Genomic DNA, 10,000 nt, shown 5'->3' with positions numbered 1-10,000 from the left:
AGGGAAATATATTCATTAATTTTAGTACAAGCTCGGCCGCGAAAACTGGTAATATATTTATACACACACACGTACACTCACACACACACATGCACATGCATATATATACTTATATATATATATATATATATATATATATATATATATATATATATATATATATATAGATAGATAGATAGATAGATAGATAGATAGATATAGATATATAGATACACACACGCGCGCGCGCGCGCACACACACACACACACACACACACACACACACACACACACACACACACACACACACACGCATACATACATATACTTATATGTATATATATAAATATATTATATAGATAGATAAATAGATAGATACATAGGTAGATAGATTCACACACACACACACACACACACACACACACACACACACACACACACACACACACACACACATATACATATATATAAACATATATGTCAAGCATGAAGACAGAAGACGACCAAAAGCTTAGGTCAACAGAAAGAGAGAACCGGAGAGGCCAGAAAAAAATAAGAGAGAAAAACCCAGCTTATTTCTCATTCTGTCTCTCCTTATCTCTATCCATCTCTCTCTCTCTCCATCAGTCTGTTTATCTATCTGCTCTTCCAGGTGCAGGAAAAACTCGAGAATGACGAAGGTTACGAGGGTGGGGGTCGCCCTTACCCTCCAGGTCGAGTTCGAGCGTCACTTGTTCCTCCTCCAGGCGACCCCAACTTCAAATCGGTATTATGATCTCTACTTGTTATTTATTTATTTATCTTTTATATATATTTATTTATTTATTTATATTTTTTATATATTTATTTATTTATTTATATTTTTTATTTATTTATTTATTTATTTATATTTTTTATTTATTTATTTATTTATTTATATTTTTTATTTATTTATCTATCTTTATATATATATTTATTGATTTATATTTATATTTATTTATTTATTTATTTTTTTTTGAGGCGGTAAAGGCTTATATATCTTTGTTTGGAATGTGTGTTGGTATGATCTTTCTTTTTTATTTATTTATTTATTTTTAGACGGCAAATGCATATAAATCTTTGTTTCGAATGTGTTGGTATGATCTCTCTTTTTGATTTATTTATTTATTTTTTATTTATTTTTTTATTTTTTTAGACTGCAAACGCATATAAATCTTTGTCTAGGATGTGTATTGGTATGGTCTCTCTCTTTCCTTTTCTTATTTTGTTTTTTTTTTTCTTTTTTTTTAGGCGGTAAATGCATATAAATCTTTGTCTAGGATGTGTTGGTATGATCTCTCTTTTTTATTTATTTATTTATTTTTAGACGGCAAACGCATATAAATCTTTGTCTAGGATGTGTGTTGGTATGGTCTCTCTCTTTTCTTTTCTTATTTTTTGTTTATTTATTTATTTTTAGACGGCAAATGCATATAAATCTTTGTCTAGGATGTGTGTTGGTATGATCTCTCTTTTTTATATATTTATTTATTTTTAGACGGCAAATGCATATAAATCTTTGTCTGGAATGTGTGTTGGTATGATCCCCCTTTTTTTTTATTATTTATTTATGCGGTAAATACATATAAATCTTTGTTTCGAATGTGTTGGTATGATCTCTCTTTTTTTTCTTTTTCTTTTTTGACTGTAGATGCATATGAATTTTTGTTTGGAATATGTCTTTTTAGGCGATAAATTCATTTAAATCTGTCTGGAATGATTTTATTTTAGGCGGTAAATTCATATAAATCTTTGTCTGGAATGATTTTTTTTAGGCGGTAAATTCATATAAATCTTTGTCTGGAATGATTTTATTTTTAGGCGGTAAATGCATATAAATCTTTGTCTGGAATATGAGTTGGTGGTGTGCAGGTCGTATAAGTCGGTCGCTGATCAGCTGATATTCTCAGGAGGTCGTCCTTTTGGAGAATCCTCGGGAGCACGACCAGCCGAGATCGGGGGAGGAGGAGGAGGAGGAAGTGAAGGAGACGGAGAGGAAGAGAGGACAAAGGGATACTGCAACTAAGGTAGAGGCAGAGGAGGAGGAAGTGAAAGAGGTGGAGGCAAAGGAGAAAGAGGTGGAGAAGGCAGAGGAACAGGTGGAGATGCCAGAGGAAAAGGTGGTAAAGCCAGAGGAAAAGGTGGAGAAGGCAGAAGAAAAGGTTGAGAAGCCAAAGAAAAAGGTGGAGAAGGCAGAAGAAAAGGTGGAAAAGGCAGCGGAAAAGGTGAAGCCAGAGGAAAAGGTGGAGAAAGAAGAAAAGGTGGAAAAGGCAGAGGAAAAGGTGGATAAGCCAGAGGAAAAGGTGGAGAAACCCACTAAAAAGGTGGAGAAAACCGCGACAAAGATGGAGAAACCCGCGACAGGGGAACTACAGCAGCACCTCGAGTCCCCTCACAAAAAAGAATTCGTTGTGTGTGAGACGCCCGAGTGTGCAGTAGCAGGTAAAACTAGTCTAATTCTTAAAATACCATAAATATCTTAAAATATCATAATCTGATCATGATACTAAATGCCACTCAAGTCCATTTTCTTCTCAGGATCCCTCGCCTAACTTGGGGTCAGCTGATCCCCTTTAGGAGGTTTTAATCCTACTGATATTACTCCTTGATCACCTTATCCGATGTTCTTTTGTTATCGCATAGGTTCTGACATTACTCTCACATCCCTCTTGGTCATCTATTATACATTATTCCTCATTCTTTATATTTCTCTTCATTCGGCTTCAAAAACGTTCATCCTAAACCATTTTTATTTATCTTTTTGTCCTTATAAGAACGCGAACGCTTGAGAGTAAGGAAAAATGACCTAAACATAAACTACTCCTCAAGTCTCAACCTCTTATGACCTGACACCTTCTTCTTGACCTCCAGCCTCGCAGATCTCGGAGAGTCTTGACCTTTCGGCGAATCCTTGCGAGAACTTTTACCAGTTCGCGTGTGGGGGCTGGATGGACAAGCACCCGATTCCTGAAGAAGGGGCGTGAGTGGTCTTTAACGATTTTGTCTCGTACAATTGCTCGTCCTTGATGCCGTGTGTGTGTTTGTATGTGTGGCGAGTGTGTGTGTGTTTGTTGGCTTGTGTGTGCTCGTTGTTTGTGTATTTGTCTGTTTGTTTGAGTGTGTGCACGTTTGTGTTTTGTATGTTTGTTTGTCTGTGTGTTTGCTTGTGTGTGTGTACGTTTGTGTTTTTGTATGCTTGTTTTTGTGCGTTTGTCTGTGTTTGCTTGTGCGTGTGCACGTTTGTGTTTTGCATGTTTTTCTGTGTGTTAGTGTGCGTTTGCTTGTGTGTGTGTACGCTTGTGTTTGTATGTTTGTTTTATGTGTTTGTCTGTGTTTGTTCGTTGTTTGTGCATTTGTTTTTTTTTTTTTGCTTGAGTATGTGCGTTTGTGTTTTGTATGTTTTTCTGTGTGTTAGTGTGTGTTCGCTGTTTGCCTGTGTATTTGTCTGTTTGCTTGAGATTGTGCACGTTTGTGTTTGTATGATTGTTTTTGTATGACTGTCTGTGTGTTTGTGTTCTTTGCGTGTGTGTGTGTGTGTACGCTTGTGTTTGTATGTTTGTCTGTGCGTTGGTGTGTGTTCGTTGTTTGCTTGTGTGTGTGCACGTTTGTGTTTTGTATGTTTGTTTTAGTGTTTGTGTGTTTACTTGTGTGTGTTCGTTGTTTGTCTGTGTATTTGTCTGTATGCTTGAATGTGGGCACATTTGTATTTTGTATGTTTACGTCTGTATATTTGTCTTGTTTGCTTGTGTTTGTTCGTTGCTTGCATGTATATTTGTCTGTTTGCTTGAGTGTGTGCACATTTGTGTCTGTCTTTTCGCTTTTATACGTTTATCCGCGTGTGTTTGTACTTGTTGATGTCATATTATATTTTTGTAAATACCCCCAAAACATTGTTTCTGACTTCCCTCTCTTCCCCAAGCACCGGCACATTCTACGAAGCAGGTGACATCTTGACCAAACGTCTTAAACTGATCTTGGAGAGCCCCGTCTCGCCAGGTGCTGCGGAACCCCTGCATATGGTGAACCGCTTCTACGAGACTTGCATGGACACAGGTCAGTGGGAGGAGTGGAGTGTGTTGCTGTGTTTCTTGATGTTTGGGGGAGGTGGGGGTGGGGTGGGTGGGGGTGTGTTTCTTGATGTTTGGGGGGATGGACACAGGTCAGTGGGAGGAGTGGAGGGTGTTGCTGTGTTTCTTGATGTTTGGGGGGGATGGACACAGGTCAGTGGGAGGAGTGGAGGGTGTTGCTGTGTTTCTTGATGTTTGGGGGGGGATGGACACAGGTCAGTGGGAGGAGTGGAGGGTGTTGCTGTGTTTCTTGATGTTGGGGGTGGGTGGGGGTGGGGGGTGGGAGGAGTGGAGTGTGTTGCTGTGTTTCTTGATGTTTGGGGGGATGGACACAGCTCAGTGGGAGGAGTGGAGGGTGTTGTTGTGTTTCTTGATGTTTGGGGGGATGGACACAGGTCAGTGGGAGGAGTGGAGGGTGTTGCTGTGTTTCTTGATGTTTGAGGGGGTGGACACAGGTCAGTGGGAGGAGTGGAGGGTGTTGCTGTGTTTCTTGATGTTTGGGGGGATGGACACAGGTCAGTGGGAGGAGTGGAGTGTGTTGCTGTGTTTCTTGATGTTTGGGGGGGTGGACACAGGTCAGTGGGAGGAGTGGAGGGTGTTGCTGTGTTTCTTGATGTTTGGGGGGATGGACACAGGTCAGTGGGAGGAGTGGAGTGTGTTGCTGTGTTTCTTGATGTTTGGGGGGGTGGACACAGGTCAGTGGGAGGAGTGGAGTGTGTTGCTGTGTTTCTTGATGTTTGGGGGGGTGGACACAGGTGAGTGGGAGGAGTGGAGGGTGTTGCTGTGTTTCTTGATGTTTGGGGGGATGGACACAGGTCAGTGGGAGGAGTGGAGTGTGTTGCTGTGTTTCTTGATGTTTGGGGGGGTGGACACAGGTCAGTGGGAGGAGTGGAGTGTGTTGCTGTGTTTCTTGATGTTTGGGGGGGTGGACACAGGTGAGTGGGAGGAGTGGAGGGTGTTGCTGTGTTTCTTGATGTTTGGGGGGATGGACACAGGTCAGTGGGAGGAGTGGAGGGTGTTGCTGTGTTTCTCGATGTTTGGGGGGGTGGATACAGGTCAGTGGGAGGAGTGGAGTGTGTTGCTGTGTTTCTTGATGTTTAGGGGGGGGGGGGTGGACACAGGTCAGTGGGAGGAGTGGAGTGTGTTGCTGTGTTTCTTGATGTTTGGGGGGGTGGATACAGGTCAGTGGGAGGAGTGGAGGGTGTTGCTGTGTTTCTTGATGTTTGGGGGGGGGGGGTGGACACAGGTCAGTGGGAGGAGTGGAGGGTGTTGCTGTGTTTCTTGATGTTTGGGGGGATGGACACAGGTCAGTGGGAGGAGTGGAGTGTGTTGCTGTGTTTCATGATGTTTGGGGGGGTGGATACAGGTCAGTGGGAGGAGTGGAGTGTGTTGCTGTGTTTCTTGATGTTTGGGGGGATGGACACAGGCCAGTGGGAGGAGTGGAGTGTGTTGCTGTGTTTCTTGATGTTTGGGGGGGGGGGGGGGTGGACACAGGTCAGTGGGAGGAGTGGAGGGTGTTGCTGTGTTTCTTGATGTTTGGGGGGATGGACACAGGTCAGTGGGAGGAGTGGAGTGTGTTGCTGTGTTTCATGATGTTTGGGGGGATGGACACAGGTCAGTGGGAGGAGTGGAGGGTGTTGCTGTATTTCTTGATGTTTGGGGGGGTGGACACAGGTCAGTGGGAGGAGTGGAGTGTGTTGCTGTGTTTCTTGATGTTTAGGGGGATGGACACAGGTCAGTGGGAGGAGTGGAGGGTGTTGCTGTGTTTCTTGATGTTTAGGGGGATGGACACAGGTCAGTGGGAGGAGTGGAGGGTGTTGCTGTGTTTCTTGATGTTTGGGGGGATGGACACGGGTCAGTGGGACGAGTGGGGGGTGTTGCTGTGTTTCTTGATGTTTGTGGGGGTGGACACAGGTCAGTGGGAGGAGTGGAGTGTGTTGCTGTGTTTCTTGATGTTTGGGGGGATGGACACAGGTCAGTGGGAGGAGTGGAGTGTGTTGCTGTGTTTCTTGATGTTTGGGGGGTGGACACAGGTCAGTGGGAGGAGTGGAGTGTGTTGCTGTGTTTCTTGATGTTTGGGGGGGGTGGACACACGTCAGTGGGAGGAGTGGAGGGTGTTGCTGTGTTTCTTGATGTTTAGGGGGATGGACACAGGTCAGTGGGAGGAGTGGTGTGTTTTGCTGTGTTTCTTGTTGTTTGGGGGGTGGACACAGGTCAGTGGGAGGAGTGGAGTGTGTTGGTGTGTTTCTTGAGGTGTAGGGGGGTGGGCACAGGTCAGTGGGAGGAGTGGAGGGTGTTGCTGTGTTTCTTGATGTTTGGGGGGATGGACACAGGTCAGTGGGAGGAGTGGAGTGTGTTGCTGTGTTTCTTGATGTTTGGGGGGGGGTGGACACAGGTCAGTGGGAGGAGTGGAGGGTGTTGCTGTGTTTCTTGATGTTTGGGGGGATGGACACAGGTCAGTGGGAGGAGTGGAGGGTGTTGCTGTGTTTCTTGATGTTTGGGGGGATGGACACAGGTGAGTGGGAGGAGTGGAGGGTGTTGCTGTGTTTCTTGATGTTTGGGGGGATGGACACAGGTCAGTGGGAGGAGTGGAGTGTGTTGCTGTGTTTCTTGATGTTTGGGGGGATGGACACAGGTCAGTGGGAGGAGTGGAGGGTGTTGCTGTGTTTCTTGATGTTTGGGGGGGTGGACACAGGTCAGTGGGAGGAGTGGAGTGTGTTGCTGTGTTTCTTGATGTTTGGGGGGGTGGACACAGGTCAGTGGGAGGAGTGGAGTGTGTTGCTGTGTTTCTTGAGGTTTGGGGGGGTGGACACAGGTCAGTGGGAGGAGTGGAGTGTGTTGCTGTGTTTCTTGATGTTTGGGGGGGTGGACACAGGTCAGTGGGAGGAGTGGAGGGTGTTGCTGTGTTTCTTGATGTTTGGGGGGGTGGACACAGGTCAATGGGAGGAGTGGAGTGTGTTGCTGTGTTTCTTGATGTATGGGGGGATGGACACAGGTCAGTGGGAGGAGTGGAGTGTGTTGCTGTGTTTCTTGATGTTTGGGGGGATGGACACAGGTCAGTGGGAGGAGTGGAGGGTGTTGCTGTGTTTCTTGATGTTTGGGGGGGTGGACACAGGTCAGTGGGAGGAGTGGAGGGTGTTGCTGTGTTTCTTGATGTTTGGGGGGGTGGACACAGGTCAGTGGGAGGAGTGGAGTGTGTTGCTGTGTTTCTTGATGTTTGGGGGGGTGGACACAGGTCAGTGGGAGGAGTGGAGTGTGTTGCTGTGTTTCTTGATGTTTGGGGGGGTGGACACAGGTCAGTGGGAGGAGTGGAGGGTGTTGCTGTGTTTCTTGATGATTGGGGGGGTGGCCACAGGTCAGTGGGAGGAGTGGAGGGTGTTGCTGTGTTTCTTGATGTTTGAGGGGGTGGACACAGGTCAGTGGGAGGGGTGGAGTGTGTTGCTGTGTTTCTTGATGTTTGGGGTGGTGGACACAGGTCAGTGGGAGGAGTGGAGTGTGTTGCTGTGTTTCTTGATGTTTGGGGGGATGGACACAGGTCAGTGGGAGGAGTGGAGTGTGTTGCTGTGTTTCTTGATGTTTGGGTGGGTGGACACAGGTCAGTGGGAGGAGTGGAGTGTGTTGCTGTGTTTCTTGATGTTTGGGGGGATGGACACAGGTCAGTGGGAGGAGTGGAGTGTGTTGCTGTGTTTCTTGATGTTTGGGGGGGTGGACACAGGTCAGTGGGAGGAGTGGAGTGTGTTGCTGTGTTTCTTGATGTTTGGGGGGATGGACACAGGTCAGTGGGAGGAGTGGAGTGTGTTGCTGTGTTTCTTGATGTTTGGGGGGGTGGGTGGACACAGGTCAGTGGGAGGAGTGGAGTGTGTTGCTGTGTTTCTTGATGTTTGGGGGGGTGGACACAGGTCAGTGGGAGGAGTGGAGTGTGTTGCTGTGTTTCCTGATGTTTGGGGGGGAGGGGGTGGACACACGTCACTGGGAGGAGTGGAGTGTGTTGCTGTGTTTCTTGATGTTTGGGGGGATGGACACAGGTCAGTGGGAGGAGTGGAGTGTGTTGCTGTGTTTCTTGATGTTTGGGGGGGTGGACACAGGTCAGTGGGAGGAGTGGAGGGTGTTGCTGTGTTTCTTGATGTTTGGGGGGGTGGACACAGGTGAGTGGGAGGAGTGGAGTGTGTTGCTGTGTTTCTTGATGTTTGGGGAGATGGACACAGGTCAGTGGGAGGAGTGGAGTGTGTTGCTGTTTTCTTGATGTTTGGGGGGATGGACACAGGTCAGTGGGAGGAGTGGAGGGTGTTGCTGTGTTTCTTGATGTTTGGGGGGATGGACACAGGTCAGTGGGAGGAGTGGAGGGTGTTGCTGTGTTTCTTGATGTTTGGGGAGATGGACACAGGTCAGTGGGAGGAGTGGAGTGTGTTGCTGTTTTCTTGATGTTTGGGGGGATGGACACAGGTCAGTGGGAGGAGTGGAGGGTGTTGCTGTGTTTCTTGATGTTTGGGGGGATGGACACAGGTCAGTGGGAGGAGTGGAGTGTGTTGCTGTGTTTCTTCATGTTTGGGGGGATGGACACAGGTCAGTGGGAGGAGTGGAGGGTGTTGCTGTGTTTCTTGATGTTTGGGGGGGTGGACACAGGTCAGTGGGAGGAGTGGAGTGTGTTGCTGTGTTTCTTGATGTTTGGGGGGGGGGTGGACACAGGTCAGTGGGAGGAGTGGCGGGAGTTGCCTTGTTTTTTGATGTTTGGGCGGATGGACACAGGTCAGTGGGAGGAGTGGAGTGTGTTGCTGTGTTTCTTGATGTTTAGGGGGATGGACACAGGTCAGTGGGAGGAGTGGAGGGTGTTGCTGTGTTTCTTGATGTTTGGGGGGATGGACACAGGTCAGTGGGAGGAGTGGAGTGTGTTGCTGTGTTTCTTGATGTTTGGGGGGGGGGGGTGGTCACAGGTCAGTGGGAGGAGTGGAGTGTGTTGCTGTGTTTCTTGATGTTTGGGGGGATGGACACAGGTCAGTGGGAGGAGTGGAGTGTGTTGCTGTGTTTCTTGATGTTTGGGGGGATGGACACAGGTCAGTGGGAGGAGTGGAGTGTGTTGCTGTGTTTCTTGATGTTTGGGGGGGGGGTGGACACAGGTCAGTGGTAGGAGTGGAGTGTGGTCCTGTTTTTCTTGATGTTGGGGGGGAGGGACACAGCCCAGTGGGAGGAGTGGAGGGTGTTGTTGTGTTTCTTGATATTTGGGGGGATGGACACAGGTCAGTGGGAGGAGTGGAGGGTGTTGCTGTGTTTCTTGATGTTTGGGGGGATGGACACAGGTCAGTGGGAGGAGTGGAGGGTGTTGCTGTGTTTCTTGATGTTTGGGGGGGTGGACACAGGTGAGTGGGAGGAGTGGAGGGTGTTGCTGTGTTTCTTGATGTTTGGGGGGATGGACACAGGTCAGTGGGAGGAGTGGAGGGTGTTGCTGTGTTTCTTGATGTTTGGGGGGGGGGGGTGGACACAGGTCAGTGGGAGGAGTGGAGTGTGTTGCTGTGTTTCTTGATGTTTGGGGGGGTGGACACAGGTGAGTGGGAGGAGTGGAGGGTGTTGCTGTGTTTCTTGATGTTTGGGGGGGGGGGGTGGACACAGGTCAGTGGGAGGAGTGGAGTGTGTTGCTGTGTTTCTTGATGTTTGGGGGGGTGGACACAGGTGAGTGGGAGGAGTGGAGGGTGTTGCTGTGTTTCTTGATGTTTGGGGGGGGGGGTGGACACAGGTCAGTGGGAGGAGTGGAGTGTGTTGCTGTGTTTCTTGATGTTTGGGGGGGGGGGGTGGACACAGGTCAGTGGGAGGAGTGGAGTGTGTTGCTGTGTTTCTTGATGTTTGGGGGGGGGGGGGTGGACACAGGTCAGTGGGAGGAGTGGAGTGTGTTGCTGTGTTTCTTGATGTTTGGGGGGGGTGGACACAGGTCAGTGGGAGGAGTG

At 47.8% G+C, this 10,000-nt stretch overlaps 1 protein-coding gene across 4 annotated transcripts in view; it reads left to right on the top strand.

Annotated features, from left to right (window-relative positions):
* Nucleotides 1-10,000, top strand: part of LOC113814034 (neprilysin-1) — a 38,618-nt gene that overhangs the window by 6,069 nt on the left and 22,549 nt on the right. For 2 of the 4 annotated variants that reach the window (XM_070128727.1, XM_070128726.1), the window contains exons 5-9: nucleotides 632-745; nucleotides 1,908-2,147; nucleotides 2,229-2,439; nucleotides 2,869-2,977; nucleotides 3,917-4,050. In XM_070128727.1, coding sequence (XP_069984828.1) covers nucleotides 632-745; nucleotides 1,908-2,147; nucleotides 2,229-2,439; nucleotides 2,869-2,977; nucleotides 3,917-4,050 — 808 coding nt within the window. Of the gene's footprint in view, nucleotides 1-631; nucleotides 746-1,907; nucleotides 2,160-2,228; nucleotides 2,440-2,868; nucleotides 2,978-3,916; nucleotides 4,051-10,000 lie in introns of all 4 variants that reach the window. The other 2 variants (XM_070128729.1, XM_070128728.1) reach the window with 2 other exon arrangements.

The sequence above is a fragment of the Penaeus vannamei genome, chromosome 13 (assembly GCF_042767895.1).
Source record: "Penaeus vannamei isolate JL-2024 chromosome 13, ASM4276789v1, whole genome shotgun sequence".
NCBI classification, from domain to species: domain Eukaryota; kingdom Metazoa; phylum Arthropoda; class Malacostraca; order Decapoda; family Penaeidae; genus Penaeus; species Penaeus vannamei.
Note: the sequence above shows the minus strand (reverse complement) of the source record. Positions and strands in the feature narration are given on the sequence as shown.